Here is a 21,891-nt window from a genome sequence, read left to right as displayed (position 1 = left end):
TAAAAGTGGATGTGTGTAACGTCCAGAAGGAATCGTTTCCGACCACATAAAGTATATATATTCTTGATCAGCATCAATAGCCGAGTCGATTGAGCCATGTCTGTCTGTCCGTCTGTCCGTCTGTCCGTCCGTCCGTCTGTCCGTCCCCTTCAGCGCCTAGTGCTCAAAGACTATAAGAGCTAGAGTAACGATGTTTTGGATCCAGACTTCTGTGATATGTCACTGCTACAAAAATATTTCAAAACTTCGCCCCGCCCACTTCCGCTCCCACAAAGGACGAAAATCTGTTGCATCCACAATATTGCAGATTCGAGAAAACTAAAAACGCAGAATCATAGATAACGACCATATCAGATTGCTGAATATGGACCAGATCAGATAATTTTTATAGCCAAAAGGAACAAATCAATTTGCAGTGGCTACGCAGCGCCCAACGTCACGCTCAGACTGATTTTCTGTCTCTCTCGCACGAACTCTTTGTCGTGTCGTTTAATATTAGCAGCGTCTGCCGGAGGAGAGCCATACTGACTTAGTATCGGGTATAACTGTAGAGTTGCGGTGTCCGCAGCAACTCACAACGTTCCCCTCGTTTTGTTTCGGGAAGAGGTGAGGTGTTAGTGTGGTGGTGCGCTTTTCGTATTTTTGCGTTTGGTGTTAATCGCTGGAACTCCCATCCGTTCCCCTTCATCCACACGCCATGCCCCGCTTTGTGCCGCTTGTGGCGACCTCGCAGGCCTGACGATGCCAACAAAATTTACGCTAGATTAAGCAGGATCGGGCCGTGGGAGTATGTGTGTGTGTTTGGTCAAAGGACGCATGGCTGTGCTGTGGAGTGTGAGAAAGAAAAACAATTTGGGGGTTTTTGTGCCATTTTTCAACGATTTTTTGGGTTCTTTTATTTCATGTTTAATTTACTTCACCCCACCATTACAGAAAGGACTTTAAGTTAGTGTGTGTTGCGTTTGGTGTGTAGTGTATACTGTGTAGCGTGTGAATTGTACTCGTGCAGGATGTGTCGGGATGTGTTTGACAGGGGCCCGGCAGGACACACCCACTAATCGCAGCCCACTAATCGCACAGCAGCTACAAGTTAGTCGTAATTTAACATATCATTATGGGGTAGCTCTACCTACTATTACTTTGAAACGCGAATTGTTCAGAAATCGAAATCAGATCGAATCGAAGTTCAGTATTCAGTTGGATATTCGTGTTTTCCGAAAATGCGCGCCAAATTTTTATTGTCACCGTAGCGTTCCGTTGCGAATTTACACAGATATATGCACTGGCCGCACATATCCAGTAAATACAAACTCATACATGTACACCTATATATATTATCTCTTTATTTAATAGTTTACTTGAGTGGGTGTGATGGGGGGAGGGGCCTACGGCTAACAAATGCTAGAAATGCACTCGAAATTTCGTATTTACAGTTCGTTAGTGGGCTGAGTTCGCCATAGATTGGTACACTTCACAGTGTATGTAGGGGGTACATATCATAATAAATATCAATCGGAGAACTGGGTATATCTGGAATTATCCTCTTATCCCCTGTGAAGCGTACGCTAGCTTCGGTCCTAACCGAAGTCTCTTCTACAGATTTGTATCTTTGAAGTTATTTTTTTTTACATTTGCTTTCGTTTTTCATTTTTGAATACGTATGTTAATACTTTCAATGGGTTTATGTGTATGTATAATTGCATGTATCTAGAATTCGTAATACCTACCCTGCGCATTTCCTTATGGTTACAAAAATAAATTCAACAAATTCAAGTACAACAAACATCTTATCAGCTAAATGCCGCTTACAGAGTACAGTTACAATTACAATTACAGAATACGGATTACAGTTACAGTTACAGATTAGCAAGTACGAATTAAATTATTAATTTAGGAGCAGAGCTTTAGTTCCGTACAAATAAATACCTTTGGGTTAACACGAGTGAACGAACGCGTGAACGAACGAATCAAACAAAACTAACTAATCAACTAATTCCCTCGGGGCACCGAAGACCGATTCGTTCGGTTACAGATGCGCCAATATATCGATCTGATCGAGTGCACTGGCCTGGCCAGGTGATTGGGATTGGGTCTGGGTCTGGCCGTGCGTCGTCTTTCCAGCCGAGTGCCTGTGGGAGTGCAGGTGGGGGCTGCCGCTGTCTGCCTGCGATATGGTCACAATGGTCACCAGATCCTTGCCCTTCGTTGCTGTGGATGTGGATGTCGCCGTTGTGGCTGTGGATGTCGGTGTGCCATCCCGCTCTATGTCCACAATGGCCGACGTGAGTAACGTGTTCGACTGCAAAGTCGTGTAGTTCGTCAGTTGCTCGGCCAGCGACGGCTCCGGCAAATGGAGGTCCTTGTTGGCCAGCAGCCTACCCGACGGCGCCGTCTCAATGTTCCGCTCGCCGCCCACAAAGCTGGCGGGTGTAGCGTTGCGCGACCGGTAGCTAGGCGGAAGACTGTACTCGGATCCGCCCATGCTGCTGCTGATGGTGCCACCAGCGCCTCCTCCACCCATGCCGGAACGTAGTGTGGTCAGGGGGGCCCTAGAAGTAAGTGAATCAAATGCATAAATTATTTACACAGCATGAGCCAGTATGAGCCAAAGTCAATTCGGTATTGTTTTGTAGTATGCTCATATTAAATTAAATATAATATACACATTCACTTAAAGTATTCATTATTTCGAATACCCACTGTACCGACGGTACTTAAAGAATAAACACTGTAACACTTTGTTGCAGTGTTTACGTAACAATAAAGTCCCAGACATTCTGGGTGATCGTGTTACGATTCACTCAAGAATGCCTCGAGCGACCCAAGTGCAGCGTCAGCATGTTCCCATGACTTGACGGCACTAATATACATGCAAATTAAATAACTGCGGTAGCGGATTGTGTTTTTAAAAAGTTTTTATTTTACTTCTAACTTCACTGATATAGATTTAAGTAGAGTCACAAAGGATTCCGGGCAAAGGGTTTGCGCAATCTTAATTTTTAGCTCGACTTTGCGGTGTCGCTTCTGGATCAAGACTGACTTGAACTTTCTGATCTTTGCATCGTTGATCCCTTTCGGGAATAGTTTTTCTATAAACATTTCAATTGATTTCGCCATCCCGAGTATTGGATTTCGTCATCCAAAGAGAGAACTGTAAAATGCCTAAAGTGCAGGATCTGCAGAAAGCCGGTAGTGAGATTGTTTATGAGAAGCCGGGTGTAGGCAAACATTGGTTTTCCATTTAGGCGAGTGTCAAAGATTGGGATTGCGGCGGGAGCCCTTGAGATTGTACATCTTAGAAATCAATTAGGCGGAGGCCCAAGATTGAAATTGTTTTCGTTTTGGAAAGCCAAAGATTGTTTACAACTCGTATAAGAGCTCAATAGAATTGGGTACGTTAATCCCCCCCATTCTTAAATGTTTCGTCCCGATACATTTTGAAGTTCTGATAGAGCTCTAATTTCTTTTGACAGTATTTGAATGTTGCTTTCCACTATTTCTTCTGACGGTATTCTTATTGATTTAATAAGTACAAATTTGGTTAATTTATAGCCGAAGTAAAATAACATTATCAATATCAAAATGATTAAAAATAATGTTGTTAATGGTAAGGCCGTATTACCTAATGTTATAAGGGGATTTAAAATATTAACATTATCAAAAGAAAATTGGTTATCATTCGATTGTATATAATCAACTAATTCAAAATCGCTATATCTATGATGCGATATATATCTTAGAATTTTACCCTTATCATTTATGTGGGTTATATTATTTATTACAATTGTGTTGTTGAATATAAGGAGATACGATCCTAACAAAGTAGTATTGTCTACGATATTTTTGCCTGAAACTAAAATGGCACCATCCTGAATGATGTCTATTTCTTTGTTTTTTTCCCTTTTTTTAGTGCAGTTGGCTTTAAAGCCATTAAGTAAATTGGTGAAACAGGTTTTCTTTAAATTTATTTGTGCGTAATTGTTAAAAGTTTCACTAAATTCATTAAATAGTATTTCTCCTTACATTCACAAACTTTTTCACTTATAACTAACATTCCATCATTTTGTGAGATGGCTCTTGCATGGTAAAACTTGCAAATATCTTTAATTTGAGGATATTTTATATAAATGATTATTAAATCTGCATTTCGAATTATTTTAACCGTTGCAATGTCCAGCAGATCAGACAGTTCAACAGGATGTTTTTCATGCTTATAAATGTCCTCTATTTCGTTTTTATTTAAAAATTTTGTATTGAAAATGTTTACTTTTAAGAGGGTTATGGTATCAACTAAATTTAGTAGGTCAAAAGTTATTAATTTTAAACGATGCTTTCTCAGTATCGTTTCTTCATTGAAGATGACATTTTTTAATGAATTTGATAGCAATTCAATTTCTTTGAAAAATTTGGAATTTATTACAAATTGTTTATTATTATTTTCAGTTAATTCATTTACTTTATTTTGTATTTTCAAAAAGTCGTCATGAAAATATTTAATATTTGATGTTATCTTTATGTATAATTCTGTTTCTATTGTTGATTATATTTTTATTCGGTCGATTTTCCTTAACTACCTGCTTTTTGTATCGGGATTGAAGTTTATTTCTTTCCCCGAATTTCTTTTCATAAACTACTTCTCCTATTTTATAATCTTTTTCTCTTCTATCTTTGTTATGTAGCTTAAGCATTTTGGACTGAGCTTCCTTAAGTAATATTGGATTATGCTTGTGTTCTATTTTGTTATACAATATGTCATATGGCATTTGATTGGTCGTTGAATGTATCGTCAGGTTATATTTCAGTGCTGCCCTTATTATTATTTCTGAATAATCTGTTAGATTTAGTTTATCCTTGATGCACCGCGCTATTTCTGTTAGTGTGGAATGTACCCTTTCTACCTGACCATTTGAGGTGCTGTGTCTGGGATCAGCATAATAAATAGTTAAGTTACTTCTTTGTATGAATGATCTAAATTGTGCTGAAGTAAAGCTTGGTTCGTTGTCAGTCATTAACGGAAAGTGTTGCAAAATTTCCATTACCTTATTTTCAATGTTTAATTTACTTTGAATTTCCTTGACCACCAAGTATTTGGAATAAGAATCTATACAAGTTATGAATGTTAGGTTTTGGGCATAGTATATGTCTAAGTGTAATTGATCTCCTTCTTTTGCTGGAGTGGGAGCTTCCCCAATTGGAATTTTTACAGGGTGTCTGTGATATTTGTTTTTGTTACAGATCTCACAATTTTTTATATATTCTTTTAATTTTTTGTGCAGGTTTGGCCAATAATACAGCTTAGTTATTTGTTTGTAATTTTCGTCTAGTCCTCTATGGGCTCTGCAATGTGTTTCTTCTATAATTATAGCTTTATCTTCTGAATTTACTACATCTTGGAGGAACTTTCTCGTGAAGAGAAATTTATTTATGAAGTTTTCCTTTAGCTTATTTTGGATAAGGTATAAATCTTCTAAAGTGCAGTGTATTCCTGTGGTTAAGTGAGGCTGAATAAATTCTTTTAAAATGATTAGCAGATTGTCAACCGTATCAAATTCAATAATATTTCGGGTATTTTCATAAACTTTTACTAACTCATGAACTGTGAATCTCCCTTGCGCTAATAGTAGCTGCTGTTTAAATTGGTTTAGAGGCTTGCTAGTCTCTTGAATGACGTTTTCAAAACTACTCTCTGCTGAATGCTGAGTATTTATGTCTGATTCTGATTCTGTCTGGTCGACATCACTATCTGTCATATGATTTATTTTAATCCGAGATAAAGCGTCCGCTACTACGTTAGTTGAGCCTGGCTTATAAATGATTTTTGGTGTGAAACTTTCTATGAAGTAATACCAACGTTTCATTTCAACATTTGGATTTTTTTGCGACATTGCAAAGGACAAAGGTTGGTGATCTGTATGTATTTCAATTCCACTCACTCCGTATAAATAATTTCGCAAATTTTTTAATGCCCATACAATAGCTAATAATTCCTTTTTATTAGTAGCATATAATTGCTCGGTTTTACTTAAAGTTTTAGAAATAAATGTTATGGGATTCCCATCTTGCGAAAAAACTGCACCTATTGCTATGTCCGATGCATCTGTGGTTAATGTGAATTTTTTATTGTAATCTGGTTGTACTAATTCAATATGTGCTATTAAACTGTCCTTTAAATTATTAAATGCTCCAATTGCTGGTTCATCCAGCTGTATTAATGTTTTCTTGGATGCCCTTCGTGAAACTTTCCCATTTACTCCACTCAGATATTTTGTTAATGGTTTGGCAATTGTGGCATAATTTCGGACAAATTTTCTGTAATACCCTGTTAGTCCTAAGAAGCTACGTAGCTCTCTGATATTTTTAGGAATTGGATAGTTTTGTATTGTGGAGATTTTGTCTGGATCTGTTTTAATGATATTTTGGGAAACAATGTATCCCAGAAATTTGGTTTCCAATTGAAAGAATTTAGACTTCTCTAGGGAAATTTTCATATTAGCGTTTTGCAATATCTGTATTATATGAATTAGATCTTTATAATGTTGTTCTATAGTTTTTGAAAATATTATTATATCGTACATATAGTTGTGACAAGTTTTCACAACTTGTTCTCTAAGTATATCGTCCATTGCCCTTTGGAAAATCCTGGGAGCGTTTGTCAATCCCATAGGCATTCTTAGAAATTCATATTTGCCGTTATTTATGGAAAAATATGTTTTTTCAATATCTGATTCCCTCATTAAAATCTGATAGAAACCTAACTCTAAATCAATGGCCGAGAAATACTTTGCCTTACCTAAATTGGCAAGGATTACTGAAGGATCTTACATAGGGTATCTATCCGGTATGGTGTTTTCATTAAGTTTCTTAAAGTCTATTACTAATCTATGCTTAGGAGTTCCGTCCTCATTTACTCCCTTCTTTGGTACTACTATTACCGGTGAATTATATGGGCTTTTACTAGGTCTGATTATACCTTCATCTAACATTTTACTTATTTCGTTATTAACGAAATCGTTAACCGAATAAGCGTATGGATACTGCTTGTCATATACCGGTCTATCATGTTCAGTGTTAATCTCTCCTTTTATATCCGTTCTGAACGGTAACTGTAAATTTATATTGGCATGGTCTTCTTCGATGACAGATACCATTTTCTCTCTGAGATTTTCTAAATTGTCCTCTTTGTAAGTTTTTGTGTTATACAATTTCATTTTTTTTCAATTCAAAATTTGCATAATTTTGAATGTCGGATATTTCTACGACGGCGCGTTCAGGATTTTTGCATCCCAAACTTTTAAATTGTTCATTGTCGGATAATTCAACGACGGCGTGTTCAGGATTCTTTAATCCCAAACTATTCGAACTTTTAGTGTCGGATAATTCTACGACGGCGTGCTCAGGATATTTTAATCCCAAACTATTAAAACTTTGGATGTCGGATAATTCAACGACGGCGGGTTCAGGATATTTGAATCCCAAACTATTGACGGATAATTCTTCGTCGGCGTGCTCAGGATTTTTTGATCCCAAGCTATATAAACTTCCTTCTACCTTTACTGAATCACTTTTCATTTCTTTTTCTTCTTCAAAATATTTTTTTATTATATATTCCTTCAACGGAAGGATGGTTTTTCCTTCTATAAAGGTTAATTTGTTTAAAGAAAGGACCTCGTCATATATTAGTTTCTCCTCATTGTCTTTATAACTTAAAGTCCCCTTTCCTGTATCAATAACAGCTCCGATTTTCTTTAATAGGTTAAATCCTATTAGTAAATCTGCCTCCATTCCATCTATTTCATAAAACACTTGTTTTGTGTTGAAAATAGTTATATTATGGAAATATTTAATTATTGAAAACCCATTCACTGTAGCAACTTTCTTATAAATTGATAATTCTTTTTTATTTTCGTAAATTCCCTTTTTTATATAACAGGAAGTTGCTCCCGTATCTATCAAAACTTTTAATTCTCTGTTTATTTTTTTATCTACTCTTTTTAAGTAGGGCAGACCTACTTCGGGGGCTGATCTAAAAAATGGTCCTCCTCAATGTTATTTATCCGCATTGCTTTATTAGCCGGTTGTTCCGACATTTCGTTTGGCTTTCGTTTCTGCGCCTGATTTTCGTTAGACTGATTATTCGGTACTACGTTTGCCCTAAAATGCTGAGCTTGGTTATAATTGTTATTATTTCTCCTATAATAACCGTTAGTATTCTCCCGATAATTTCTATTATTATTATTTCCCCTGAATTGATTGCTGTTCTGTCGGTTCTTGATTTGTATCGATTCGTCTACATCCATTGGTTCTGGGGCCTGATTTTGTTGTCTATTACCCAAGAAATAGGGTTGTCCCCATGACATTTTATTCCTCTGAAGATCCTTTTTTTGGTCGAATGGTGAACTATTAGTCCTTGGTTGTCGTTGGTTGAATCTTAATGTATTGTAGTTATTATTCCCTGAATTTCTGGGGCCACTGAATTGGTAGGCAAATTGGGCCCGAATGTTATTTGATTGCAATTCCTGTACCTTTGCCAAGGCATTCGGTAAATCTGGGGGATTCAATGAAAATAGGATTTCTGCAATGCCGCCGTTTAGGCCAGTGACAAAAATGCGTAAGGCATTGTCTCTAATTTTCTTATTTGATTCTTTCGTGATTTCACTGTCCACAAGGTCATTTTCTTGTTAACCTCGTTATAGAAATCTATTATTGAAAGGTTCCCTTGTCGGAGAACGCTTAACTCCTGTTCTATTATGTAAATTGGTCTCTTGTCACTGTAAAAAAAGTCAAGTCGTGAAAGTATGGCATCAAAATTTAAAACTGTCCCGTGGTTGGTCAGTGCGTCATGTGCTGGTCCTGTTATTTTGTTTCTCAAAATTGTTAAGGCAATATAATATTGCTTACTTCCTTTCTTATATAACTTCACTGCAGTTTCTGCAGCTTCCCTCCATCCTACGTATTGGTTTAATCCACCATTGAAAATTGGTAGGGATTCTATTACCTTTAATGTGGTGTCATCTTTTATTGTCTCGTCTATTGTTTCTGCCTGATAATCTGATACCTGATCGGATTTAGTTTCTATTTGTTGTTTTAAATTTACAATTTGCTCCTGTACTTGTGAAATTTGAAGTGCTATCAATTGTTTGACCAGATCTGCAGTGAGATCGGTCCTTGTTTGTGAGTTAATCATTTTTAGTTTTTCAAAATCTAAAGTTAGTTGATCCACCTTAAATTTTTCTTATATGTTTGTTTTTATAATCTTATATAACCTAATTGAACTTATATATTTATTAATACAACTTTTGCTCACGAACTATCCGGTAGGGGTCGTCCTTCTTAGTTTGGCTGACAGATCTTCGAACGGGTCTTCCTTCTTGATTTGGCTGACAGGTCTTCGAACGGGTTTTCCTTCTTAAATTTCTTTGTTTAACTGGGTCTTCTGGGGGTCTTCCTTCTTTGGTTTAGCTGATAGTTTCACTTTCTTTGTGTTTTGGTTTGGTTGGTTTTGCTTAAAAACTTTGGTTTTTTTTGGTTTTTTTGTATTTTTGAATTGTCTTGATTAGCTTTTGTATTTATTTGTATTTTGTATTGTATTTGTATTTGTATTTGTATTGTATATTGTATTTATTTTTGCACACCCTAAGCTCCGGTTTGTTTCCTTTTTATCTCACTTTTTCTTATCTTATATCTCACAGTCACTCCGCGTTTTTATATCTGAAGGATTTACTCCATTAATTAATTGTCCTTCGGGTTTCGGCACGACGCAACACTTTTATTATTCGGTGCTTTTTATACAACGTCGCCCCACGTTGGGCGCCAATTAAATAACTGCGGTAGCGGATTGTTTTTTTAAAAAGTTTTTATTTTACTTCTAACTTCACTGATATAGATTTAAGTAGAGGGTCACAAAGGATTCCGGGCAAAGGGTTTGCGCGATCTTAATTTTTAGCTCGACTTTGCGGTGTCGCTTCTGGATCAAGACTGACTTGAACTTTCTGATCTTTGCATCGTTGATCCCTTTCGGGAATAGTTTTTCTATAAACATTTCAATTGATTTCGCCATCCCGAGTATTGGATTTCGTCATCCAAAGAGAGAACTGTAAAATGCCTAAAGTGCAGGATCTGCAGAAAGCCGGGAGTGAGATTGTTTATGAGAAGCCGGGTGTGGGCAAACATTGGTTTTCCATTTAGGCGAGTGTCAAAGATTGGGATTGCGGCGGGAGCCCTTGAGATTGTACATCTTAGAAATCAATTAGGCGGAGGCCCAAGATTGAAATTGTTTTCGTTTTGGAAAGCCAAAGATTGTTTACAACTCATATAAGAGCTCAATAGAATTGGGTACGTTAACTTACACACATATATCTTCCCTCGCGCTCTCGCTGCTAACAGCGCTGAGCATATTCACACATATACATACTAACATATAATAGATAAGAACTCATAGTTCTGCCGCTCCGCTGCCGGCGTCACTGGCAGCGCAGCTCCGCGGCTTTTGGCTTATGAAAGCCCAAACACAATTGTTAAATTCAATCAACAAGAACCAACAAATCAGATCGGAGGGATAACTCCCGAAAGATCAAAATAAAGAAATACACATATATTTTTACAAAGAATTATACTTCTTTCCACAAGGCGACCGTGACAGGACCGTTTGTGAAAAATAAATTAGTGAAAAATTATAAATACGCAACCGGAAGGAGCACACGCCAATAACCATTCTTTAACTACAATGGAACAATTAACCAATAAGCAATTAAAATTAAAAGTGAATTAGAAGTGCGATAAAAGAAAACGGAAGAAGATAAAGACCTCAAAAGGCACCGACAACGCTACAAAGAGCGTGTGTCACTAGAAGCACCTGTCCGATGACCAGCACCGGCACCGCCTGAGCTCATAGGCCTAAAAGAAGAAAATAAACTACAAACATAACATACAAATATATAACTTGACCTGTGCGATGACCGGCACCGGCACCGCCTGAGCCCATAGGCCCATCGAAAAGGAACCAATGAAAAATGCTGTTCCTATTGAACAAAGGGACGCACCGACGCTGAAAGAGGCGCTTGAGGTGTGTCCAGCTGATGGACCACGCCCACTCACAATAGCTGAGTACAGGGCAAGACACGAAAAAAGGCCAAGGAAGAAAACAAAGAGGGGCGGCCGGATCAAACGGCTGCTTCAACAACGACATCTGGAGCGGGACATAAAAAAAACATTCACAAATGAAGAGGACCGACAACGCTGCCAAGAGCGCATCAAGGAAATTAATAAACAACTTCGCCAATAAAAGAGCGAAGTAACGCAAATGAGCTGCAGAAATGCCATGCCTCATATTGCCAATAATTATAATTATACCCGATACTCAAAATGAGTATTGGGGTATATTAGATTTGTGGTAAAAGTGGATGTGTGTAACTTCCAGAAGGAATCGTTTCCGACCCCATAAAGTGTATATATTCTTGATCTGCATCAATAGCCGAGTCGATGGAGCCCTGTCTGTCTGTCCGTCCGTCCGTCCGTCCGTCCGTCCGTCCGTCTGTCCGTCCCCTTCAGCGCCTAGTGCTCAAAGACTGTAAGAGCTAGAGCAACGATGTTTTGGATCCAGACTTCTGTGATATGTCACTGCTACAAAAATATTTCAAAACTTCGCCCCGCCCACTTCCGCCCCACAAAGGACGAAAATCTGTGGCATCCACATTTTTAAAGATACGACAAAACCAAAAAACCGCAGAATCGTAGAAGATGACTATATCTTTTAGAGTGCAAAATCTGAACCAGATCGTATAATGATTATAGCCCGAATCAAGAAAGCAATTTCATTCTTTCTCGCTCTGTCTCTCTCTAACACACAGGTTTCATGGTCGGTTTTGCCAATTGCAAAATATGAGTTCAAGGATCTCAGAACCTATAAGAGCCAGAGCAACCAAATTTGGTATCCACACTCCTGTGATATCGGACCTTGACCGTTTCGTGTCCAAATTTCGCCACACCCCCTTCCGCCCCCGCAAAGGACGAAAATCTGGGGGCATCCACAAATCTCAGAGACTATTAAGGCTAGAGTAACCAAATTTGGTATCCGCACTTCTGTTAAATCTCACTATGAAACGTATATCTCAGAATTTCGCCCCACCCCCTTCCGCCCCCACAAAGGACGAAAATCTGTTGCATCCACAATATTGCACATTCGAGAAAACTAAAAACGCAGAATCATAGATAACGACCATATCTATCAGATTGCTGAATCTGGTTTAGATCAGATAATTTTTATAGCCAAAAGGAACAAATCAATTTGCAGTGGCTACGCAGCGCCCGACGTCACGCTCAGACTGATTTTCTGTCTCTCTCGCACGCACTCTTTGTCGTGTCGTTTAATATTAGCGGCGTCTGCCGGAGGAGAGCCATACTGACTTAGTATCGGGTATAATAGCAACTCACAACGTTCCCCCTAGTTTTCTAACTCAAGTTGAAGCACCCTTAAAGTGCAACTTGAAAATACTAACCTCTGTTAGGCTATTACTAAAACCATGTGATCGATGTTGAATAATATAATGAAAAACCTGTAAATCGATCACATGTCCCTTAACATTTATTTTTTTCCTTCCTCCATTTTGGTCAAATATTAAAAAAAAAAAATATATATATAGTTAAATATCCGCAACTCGATTTTAAGTTTCTTAAAAAAGACTTTTATTTTACAACTTAAATATCTTTATGTCACAAGATTTAAATGAATTCCCCGACTTGACTTTGGGTCTGCTGGTCTCAAACGGAACTGATCTCTCTGCTGCTGGCTAGTTTCCATGAGCCCTTCTCTTGGAACTCCCGACTCTGGCTTCGGGCGTTGCTTTCCTCGGCTGCATCTTCGTGTCGGTGGCGTACGTGCCTGGATCGATATTTGGGGATGCGTCGGCTTTGATGAAAGGCATCCACTGCTGGCGATCGGTGTTGCATTACATGACGGAGCTAGGAATGTGATACTCCTTGGTTTTATGTCTAGCTTTGATTGGTCCTCATGAGTGGCGTGATTCTAAAGAATCGATTTCTCGAGAGTGGCGTGATTCTAATGTTGATGAAACAATGTGGTCCATTGTTTATATTATGGGGGGCCCTAGCTTGGAGTATGGGAAGAAACAGTTATTGATTCTTGAGTGGGGTCCTGTTACTTGTGTGGATGGGGTGGATGAATTGTACATAAACATAATGTGTATGGGATGTGGGGAATTATGGATATGTCACTATATATATATAAAAAAAAAATATATATATTCAAAATATTTTAAAGAGTATAGAAAAAAAAGAAAAGGGTATATAGATATGTATATTCAAAAAAAAAAAAAAAAAATGTTTAATAATTTTGTATTATTGAAAAGAATAAACGAATAGCAGATAATTAAAAAAAAAAAAACCCCCCAACATTTTAACATTGTATGTAAAACATAATAAGATAATTAAAAAGAGATATATGAGTAGGGCAAACAATTTAGATAGAGTCTAAAAAAATTGGTCTAAACGACCCCTAGGAGCATAATAGAGCTCGAATACATGTACATGGGTACATTTCAGGTAGAATTCCCGCCTTTAATATACTGTTACAAAGCCAAAATAAAATGTCTTGTAGAACAGCAGCAGCCATTAGGGCTACCCACGATAAAAATGAAAATTTCGAATATAGAGCTAAAGCAATCTTAGCCGTATTCCCCAATCCAATTAGCATATACGAGTTCGAATACTCATATATGAACGAATATAATTTACCTTTTTCACCACTAATTCATTGTGATGCCACACAAAAGGGTATCGTATTATCAACCATACCCGGCATCCTCGTAAACAGCCAAGTAATAGAAAATAAATTTCTAGGATCTGCGCTAAAGTTTGCACTCTAAGAGCAGAATTCGATAAGTCATATAAATGCTTAACGCAGAACAGACCTACTCAAAATAGTAGTACGGTCATTAAACATACAACTAATTTGGTAAACAAATATAATGAGGTCAGAGAAATTTTTCTAGAGAACAAACAAAGACTTACTGATATACATTGGTTTCAAGCTACAGACATTTTCAAACGTCTAAGGGAACGATTAGTATTCGTTAGAGAAAAACTCAATCTAGACATACACATACCAAATCTTCTAAACACAGCTGCGACATATATACCAGCTGTAGAATCGGAATCAAGGCCAATAAGTCCCAGGCCCCCGAATGTAAAAAATATTATCATCATATCGGAAGACGATTCTGGATCAAATAGATCGAACCATCCCGTAAACGACGACAAACCGTCGACTAGTTCAGCAAACAGCGTGGTTGGGCAAGAACCAACCACAATGGCAGACGAAACAATTGCCCTACGGGCATATATCAAAGATATTTCGCACGCCATTCCGGAATTTAATGGACAAAAACTCCATTTACAAAGATTCATTACGGCAGTCAAATTGGTCAATCTAACGAAAGGACCATACGAAAATTTAGCTATAGAAGTAATTAAATCAAACGTAATAGGAACTACATTGTATAAAATACAAGATGAAACCACCATTAACGCAATAATAAAGAAATTGCAAGACACTATTGTCGGTGAGTCATCAGATGTTATAAAGGCTAAAATGGCAAAAGTATGCCAAAAAGTCAAAACAGCCGCCCAATTCACAACAGAGATTGATGATATGAGAAAACTTCTAGAAGCATCATACATTGATGAGGGTCTGCCAGCGGAACACGCTGATAAGTTCAGCTGCAAAGAGGCCATTAGTACAATGGTTAAAAATTGCGAGCACGGCAGACTAAAAACAATACTAGAAGCAGGCACATTCCCAACAATGAATGATGCCCTAACAAAATATATACAGTGTAGTACAGAGATGACTGGTAGTGCAAGTTCAATATTGTACACCAGACAAGGACAAGTCTACCGCGGTAGTAACTTTCGAGGTAACTATCGTGGTAGAGGAAATGGTCGTGGTTACAACCACAACCATATTAAAAGAAAATTCAGATGTCTTTAACGACATTCAAACAAAAAATACAATAGATATTCAAGGAATAGGGGAAGGCATAATAAAATCCCAAGGCCTTGCCCTAATAGAGCTACAGACAGATAAGTACATAATTCCACACTATTTCCATTTAGTTAATCAGCATTTTGCAATTCCGTGTGATGGAATAATAGGCATTGATTTCATAAAAGAATTAAAACCTTCAGATGATTGGTTAATAATACGACCAAATAATATAAAAATTAAAATTTATGTTCCAATAACATACAGTTCTGGTAACAATACAATTCTTCTACCAGCAAGATCACAAGCTGTCAGAAAAATAGAATTAACGTCCGATATAGAAACCATATTAATCCCAAACCAGGAAATTCAACCTGGTATTTATGTAGCAAATACAATAACTTCAAAAAATAATACATTTGTCCGATAGCTGAATACAACCAGTACCAACCAATTAATACATATAAATAACATACAATATGAATCACTTTCGAATTACAAGGCAATTCAAACAACTCAAAAAATCCGAGAAAAAACTGTCATAGCTGAATTAAGCAAACATTTCCCAGTACAATTCAAGAAGCAATTAACTAGACTATGCACCAATTTTAGTGACGTATTCGGGCTTGAAACCGAATCAATCACAACAAATAATTTTTTTAAACAGAAATTGAGATTGAGGGATGATGAACATTTTGGATCAACTAGGTAGAGCAAAGTATTTCTCATGACTTGACTTAATGTCAGGTTTTCATCAAATCGAACTAGAAAAAAATTCGCGAAATATAACGTCTTTTTCAACGAGCAATGGCTCATATCGCTTCACGCGACTACAATTTGGTTTAAAAATAGCCGAATTCATTTCAAAGAATGATGACTATAGCATTCTCTGGACTTGAAGCTTCGCAAGCCTTCCTGTATATGGACGATCTAATAGTCATGGGTTGTTCCGAAAAATATATGCTTAAAAACTTAACAGATATTTTTGAGATATGTAGGAAACACAACCTAAAATTACATCCACAAATATGTTCATTTTTTATGCATGAAGTGACCTTTCTTGGTCATAAATGCACATATAAAGGAATCTTGCCAGATGACAAGAAATATGACGTCATCAAAAACTATCCAGTCCCACATGATGCGGACAGCGCTAGACTATTTATTGCATTTTGCAATTATTATAGACGTTTTATTAAAAACTTCGCCGACTATTCCCGGCACATAACTAGATTATGTAAAAAGAATGTCCCCTTTGAGTGGTCAACTGAATGTCAAAATGCATTCCAATATTTAAAAGATAAACTTATGGAACCCACTCTGTTACAGTACCCAGATTTTCAGATAGATTTTTGCATAATCACCGATGCTAGTAAACAAGCATGTGGAGCGGTTTTAACTCAAAACCATAACGGACTCCAACTCCCATTAGCATATGCATCACGCTCATTCACAAAAGGTGAAAGTAACAAAAGTACTACAGAACAGGAATTAGCGGCAATACATTGGGCAATTACCCATTTTCGACCATATATCTATGGTAAACACTTTACAGTAAAAACGGATCACAGACCACTAACATACCTATTTTCAATGGTCAATCCCAGCTCAAAACTCACACGCATGCGGCTCGAATTAGAAGAATACGACTTTACAGTCGAGTATCTAAAGGGTAAAGACAATCATATAGCAGATGCGTTATCAAGAATAACCATCACAGACCTGAAAAACATACAAACAACGAATAAAGTCCTGAAAGTCACTAGAATTGCCTAGGCAATCTCTAACAAAAGCTTCAAAGCCCAACGTATATGAAGTCATCAACAATGACGAAGTACGTAAAGTAGTGACCTTGCATGTAAATAATAATTTATGTTTTTTCAAACATGGAAAAAAAATCACTGCAAGATATGATGTTAGCGATTTGTATACTAATGGAACCCTTGACTTAGGTCAGTTTTTCCAAAGGCTTGAAACGCAAGCCGGTAAACAAAAAATCAGCCAACTCAAAGTGGCACCGTGGGAAAATATCTTTAAATACATTTCAATAGATAATTTTAAAAATATGGGCAATAAAATATTACGAACAATAAGAGTAGCGCTACTCAACCCGGTGACCCTAATTCAAAAACGAGGGGGAACGTTGTGAGTTGCTGCGGACACCGCAACTCTACAGTTATACCTGATACTTAGTCAGTATGGCTCTCCTCCGGCAGACGCCGCTAATATTAAACGACACGACAAAGAGTGCGTGCGAGAGAGACAGAAAATCAGTCTGAGCGTGACGTCGGGCGCTGCGTAGCCAGTGCAAATTGATTTGTTCCTTTTGGGTTTAAAAATGATCCGATCTGATCCAGATTCAGCAGTCTGATAGATATGGTCATTATCTATGATTCTGCGTTTTTAGTTTTCTCGAATCTGCAATATTGTGGATGCAACAGATTTTCGTTCTTTGTGGGGGCGGAAGGGGGTGGGGCGAAATTCTGAGATATACGTTTTATAGTGAGATCTAACAGAAGTGCGGATACCAAATTTGGTTACTCTAGCCTTTATAGTCTCTGAGATTTGTGGATGCCCCAGATTTTCGTCCTTTGCGGGTGCGGAAGGGGGTGTGGCGAAATTTGGACACGAAACGGTCAAGGTCCGATATCACAGGAGTGTGGATACCAAATTTGGTTGAACTGGCTCTTATAGGTTCTGAGATCCTTGAACTCATATTTTGCAATTGGCAAAACCGAACATGAAACCTGTGTGTTAGAGAGAGACAGAGCGAGAAATAATGAAATTGTTTTCTTGATGCTGGCTATAATAATTATACGATCTGGTTGAGTTCTTACATTCTAAAACATATAGTCATCCTCTACGATTCTGCGTTTTTGGTTTTATCGTATCTTTAAAAATGTGGATGCCACAGATTTTCGTCCTTTGTTGGGGCGGAAGTGGGCGGGGCGAAGTTTTGAAATATTTTTGAAGCAGTGACATATCACAGAAGTCTGGATCCAAAACATCGTTGCTCTTGCTCTTATAGTCTTTGAGCACTAGGCGCTGAAGGGGACGGACAGACGGACGGACGGACAGACGGACAGACGGACGGACGGACAGACGGACAGACGGACAGACAGGCATGGCTCAATCGACTCGGCTATTGATGCTGATCAAGAATATATATACTTTATGGGGTCGGAAACGATTCCTTCTGGACGTTACACACATCCACTTTTACCACAAATCTAATATACCCCAATACTCATTTTGAGTATCGGGTATAAAAATGAAAAAGAAAAAGAAGCAATACTGTCTACATTACATGAAAATCCCATACAAGGAGGACATACAGGCATAACAAAAACCTTGGCCAAGGTCAAAAGACATTATTTTTGGAAAGGTATGACTACATAAATAACCAATTACATACGAAAATGTCCAAAATGCCAAAAAGCTAAAGTAACCAAGCACACAATAACTCCATTGACTATTACAGAAACACCATACATGGCTTTTGATATGGTAATAGTGGATACGATCGGTCCACTTCCTAAATCAAAACAAGGAAATTAATATGCAGTCACCTTAATATGTGACCTGACAAAATACCTTGTTGCCATACCTATTAGAAACAAAAGTGCAAATACAGTAGCTAAAGCTATTTTTGAAAATTTTATTCTAAAGTACGGTCCAATGAAGACGTTCATTACGGACATGGGAACAGAATGTAAAAATTCAATAATTGAAGACTTATGTAAAAATCTAAATATCAAAAACATAACTTCTACTGCACATCATCACCAGACTGTAGGAACCGTGAAGCGAAGCCACAGAACATTTAACGAGTTCATACGCTCATACATCTCAGCTGACAAATCAGATTGGGATATATGGCTGCAATACTTCGTATATTGCTTTAATACAACCCCCTCTATGGCACATGATTATTGTCCATATGAGCTAGTTTTCAGATCGAATCGAAGTTCAGTATTCAGTTGGATATTCGTGTTTTCCGAAAATGCGCGCCAAATTTTTTTTGTCACCGTAGCGTTCCGTTGCGAATTTACACAGATATATGCACTGGCCGCATATATCCAGTAAATACAAACTCATACATGTACACCTATATGTATTATCTCTTTATTTAATAGTTTACTTGAGTGGGTGTGATGGGGGAGGGGCCTACGGCTAACACATGCTAGAAATGCACTCGAAATTTCGTATTTACAGTTCGATAGATACATAGATTGGTACACTTCACAGTGTATGTAGGGGGTACATATCATAAAAAATATCAATCGGAGAACTGGGTATATCTGGAATTATCCTCTTATCCCCTGTTAAGCGTACGCTAGCTTCGGTCCTAACCGAAGTCTCTTCTACAGATTTGTATCTTTGAAGTTATTTTTTTTTACATTTGCTTTCGTTTTTCATTTTTGAATACGTATGTTAATACTTTCAATGGGTTTATGTGTATGTATAATTGCATGTATCTAGAATTCGTAATACCTACCCTGCGCATTTCCTTATGGTTACAAAAATAAATTCAACAAATTCAAGTACAACAAACATCTTATCAGCTAAATGCCGCTTACAGAGTACAGTTACAATTACAATTACAGAATACGGATTACAGTTACAGTTACAGATTAGCAAGTACGAATTAAATTATTCATTTAGGAGCAGAGCTTTAGTTCCGGACAAATAAATACCTTTGGGTTAACACGAGTGAACGAACGCGTGAACGAACGAATCGAACAAAACTAACTAATCAACTAATTCCCTCGGGGCACCGAAGACCGATTCGTTCGGTTACAGATGCGCCAATATATCGATCTGATCGAGTGCACTGGCCTGGCCAGGTGATTGGGATTGGGTCTGGGTCTGGCCGTGCGTCGACTTTCCAGCCGAGTGCCTTTGGGAGTGCAGGTGGGGGCTGCCGCTGTCTGCCTGCGATATGGTCACAATGGTCACCAGATCCTTGCCCTTCGTTGCTGTGGATGTGGATGTCGCCGTTGTGGCTGTGGATGTCGGTGTGCCATCCCGCTCTATGTCCACAATGGCCGACGTGAGTAACGTGTTCGACTGCAAAGTCGTGTAGTTCGTCAGTTGCTCGGCCAGCGACGGCTCCGGCAGATGGAGGTCCTCGTTGGCCAGCAGCCTACCCGACGGCGCCGTCTCAATGTTCCGCTCGCCGCCCACAAAGCTGGCGGGTGTAGCGTTGCGCGACCGGTAGCTAGGCGGAAGACTGTACTCGGATCCGCCCATGCTGCTGCTGATGGTGCCACCAGCGCCTCCTCCACCCATGCCGGAACGTAGTGTGGTCAGGGGGGCCCTGGAAGTAAGTGAATCAAATGCATAAATTATTTACACAGCATGAGCCAGTATGAGCCAAAGTCAATTCGGTATTGTTTTGTAGTATGCTCATATTAAATTAAATATAATATACACATTCACTTAAAGTATTCATTATTTCGAATACCCACTGTACCGACGGTACTTAAAGAATACACACTGTAACACTTTGTTGCAGTGTTTACGTAACAATAAAGTCCCAGACATTCTGGGTGATCGTATTACGATTCACTCAAGAATGCCTCGAGCGACCCAAGTGCAGCGTCAGCATGTTCCCATGACTTGACGGCACTAATATACATGCATACACACATATATCTTCCCTCGCGCTCTCGCTGCCAACAGCGCTGAGCATATTCACACATATACATACTAACATATAATAGATAAGAACTCATAGTTCTGCCGCTCCGCTGCCGGCGTCACTGGCAGCGCAGCTCCGCGGCTTTTGGCTTATGAAAGCCCAAACACAATTGTTAAATTCAATCAACAAGAACCAACAAATCAGATCGGAGGGATAACTCCCGAAAGATCAAAATAAAGAAATACACATATATTTTTACAAAGAATTATACTTCTTTCCACATGGCGACCGTGACAGGACCCTTTGTGAAAAATAAATTAGTGAAAAATTATAAATACGCAACCGGAAGGAGCACACGCCAATAACCATTCTTTAACTACAATGGAACAATTAACCAATAAGCAATTAAAATTAAAAGTGAATTAAAAGTGCGACAAAAGAAAACGGAAGAAGATAAAGACCTCAAAAGGCACCGACAACGCTACAAAGAGCGTGTGTCACTAGAAGCACCTGTGCGATGACCAGCACCGGCACCGCCTGAGCTCATAGGCCTAAAAGAAGAAAATAAACTACAAACATAACATACAAATATATAACTTGACCTGTGCGATGACCGGCACCGGCACCGCCTGAGCCCATAGGCCCATCGAAAAGGAACCAATGAAAAATGCTGTTCCTATTGAACAAAGAGACGCACCGACGCTGAAAGAGGCGCTTGAGGTGTGTCCAGCTGATGGACCACGCCCACTCACAATAGCTGAGTACAGGGCAAGACACGAAAAAAGGCCAAGGAAGAAAACAAAGAGGGGCGGCCGGATCAAACGGCTGCTTCAACAACGACATCTGGAGCGGGACATAAAAAAAACCTTCACAAATGAAGAGGACCGACAACGCTGCCAAGAGCGCATCAAGGAAATTAATAAACAACTTCGCCAATAAAAGAGCGAAGTAACGCAAATGAGCTGCAGAAATGCCATGCCTCATATTGCCAATAGCAATAATTATACCCGATACTCAAAATGAGTATTGGGGTATATTAGATTTGTGGTAAAAGTGGATGTGTGTAACTTCCAGAAGGAATCGTTTCCGACCCCATAAAGTATATATATTCTTGATCAGCATCAATAGCCGAGTCGATTGAGCCCTGTCTGTCTGTCAGTCCGTCCGTCCGTCTGTCCGTCTGTCCGTCCCCTTCAGCGCCTAGTGCTCAAAGACTGTAAGAGCTAGAGCAACGATGTTTTGGATCCAG

At 38.5% G+C, this 21,891-nt stretch overlaps 1 protein-coding gene and 1 pseudogene across 1 annotated transcript; both read right to left on the bottom strand.

Annotated features, from left to right (window-relative positions):
• Nucleotides 1–1,667: 1,667 nt before the first annotated feature.
• LOC117192306 lies at nt 1,668–19,784 on the bottom strand. The gene is made up of 2 exons (XM_033396959.1): nt 19,696–19,784; nt 1,668–2,549 (listed from the first exon to the last, which is right to left on the bottom strand). Exon 2 carries the CDS (start codon nt 2,519–2,521, stop codon nt 2,027–2,029), a length of 495 nt encoding a protein of 164 aa, XP_033252850.1. The 5' UTR covers nt 2,522–2,549; nt 19,696–19,784; the 3' UTR covers nt 1,668–2,026.
• LOC117192304 overlaps nt 19,437–21,891 on the bottom strand; it is a 97,023-nt pseudogene continuing 94,568 nt past the window's right edge.

Source organism: Drosophila miranda (genome assembly GCF_003369915.1).
Source record: "Drosophila miranda strain MSH22 chromosome Y unlocalized genomic scaffold, D.miranda_PacBio2.1 Contig_Y2_pilon, whole genome shotgun sequence".
Taxonomy (NCBI): Eukaryota; Metazoa; Arthropoda; class Insecta; order Diptera; family Drosophilidae; genus Drosophila; species Drosophila miranda.
Note: the sequence above shows the minus strand (reverse complement) of the source record. Positions and strands in the feature narration are given on the sequence as shown.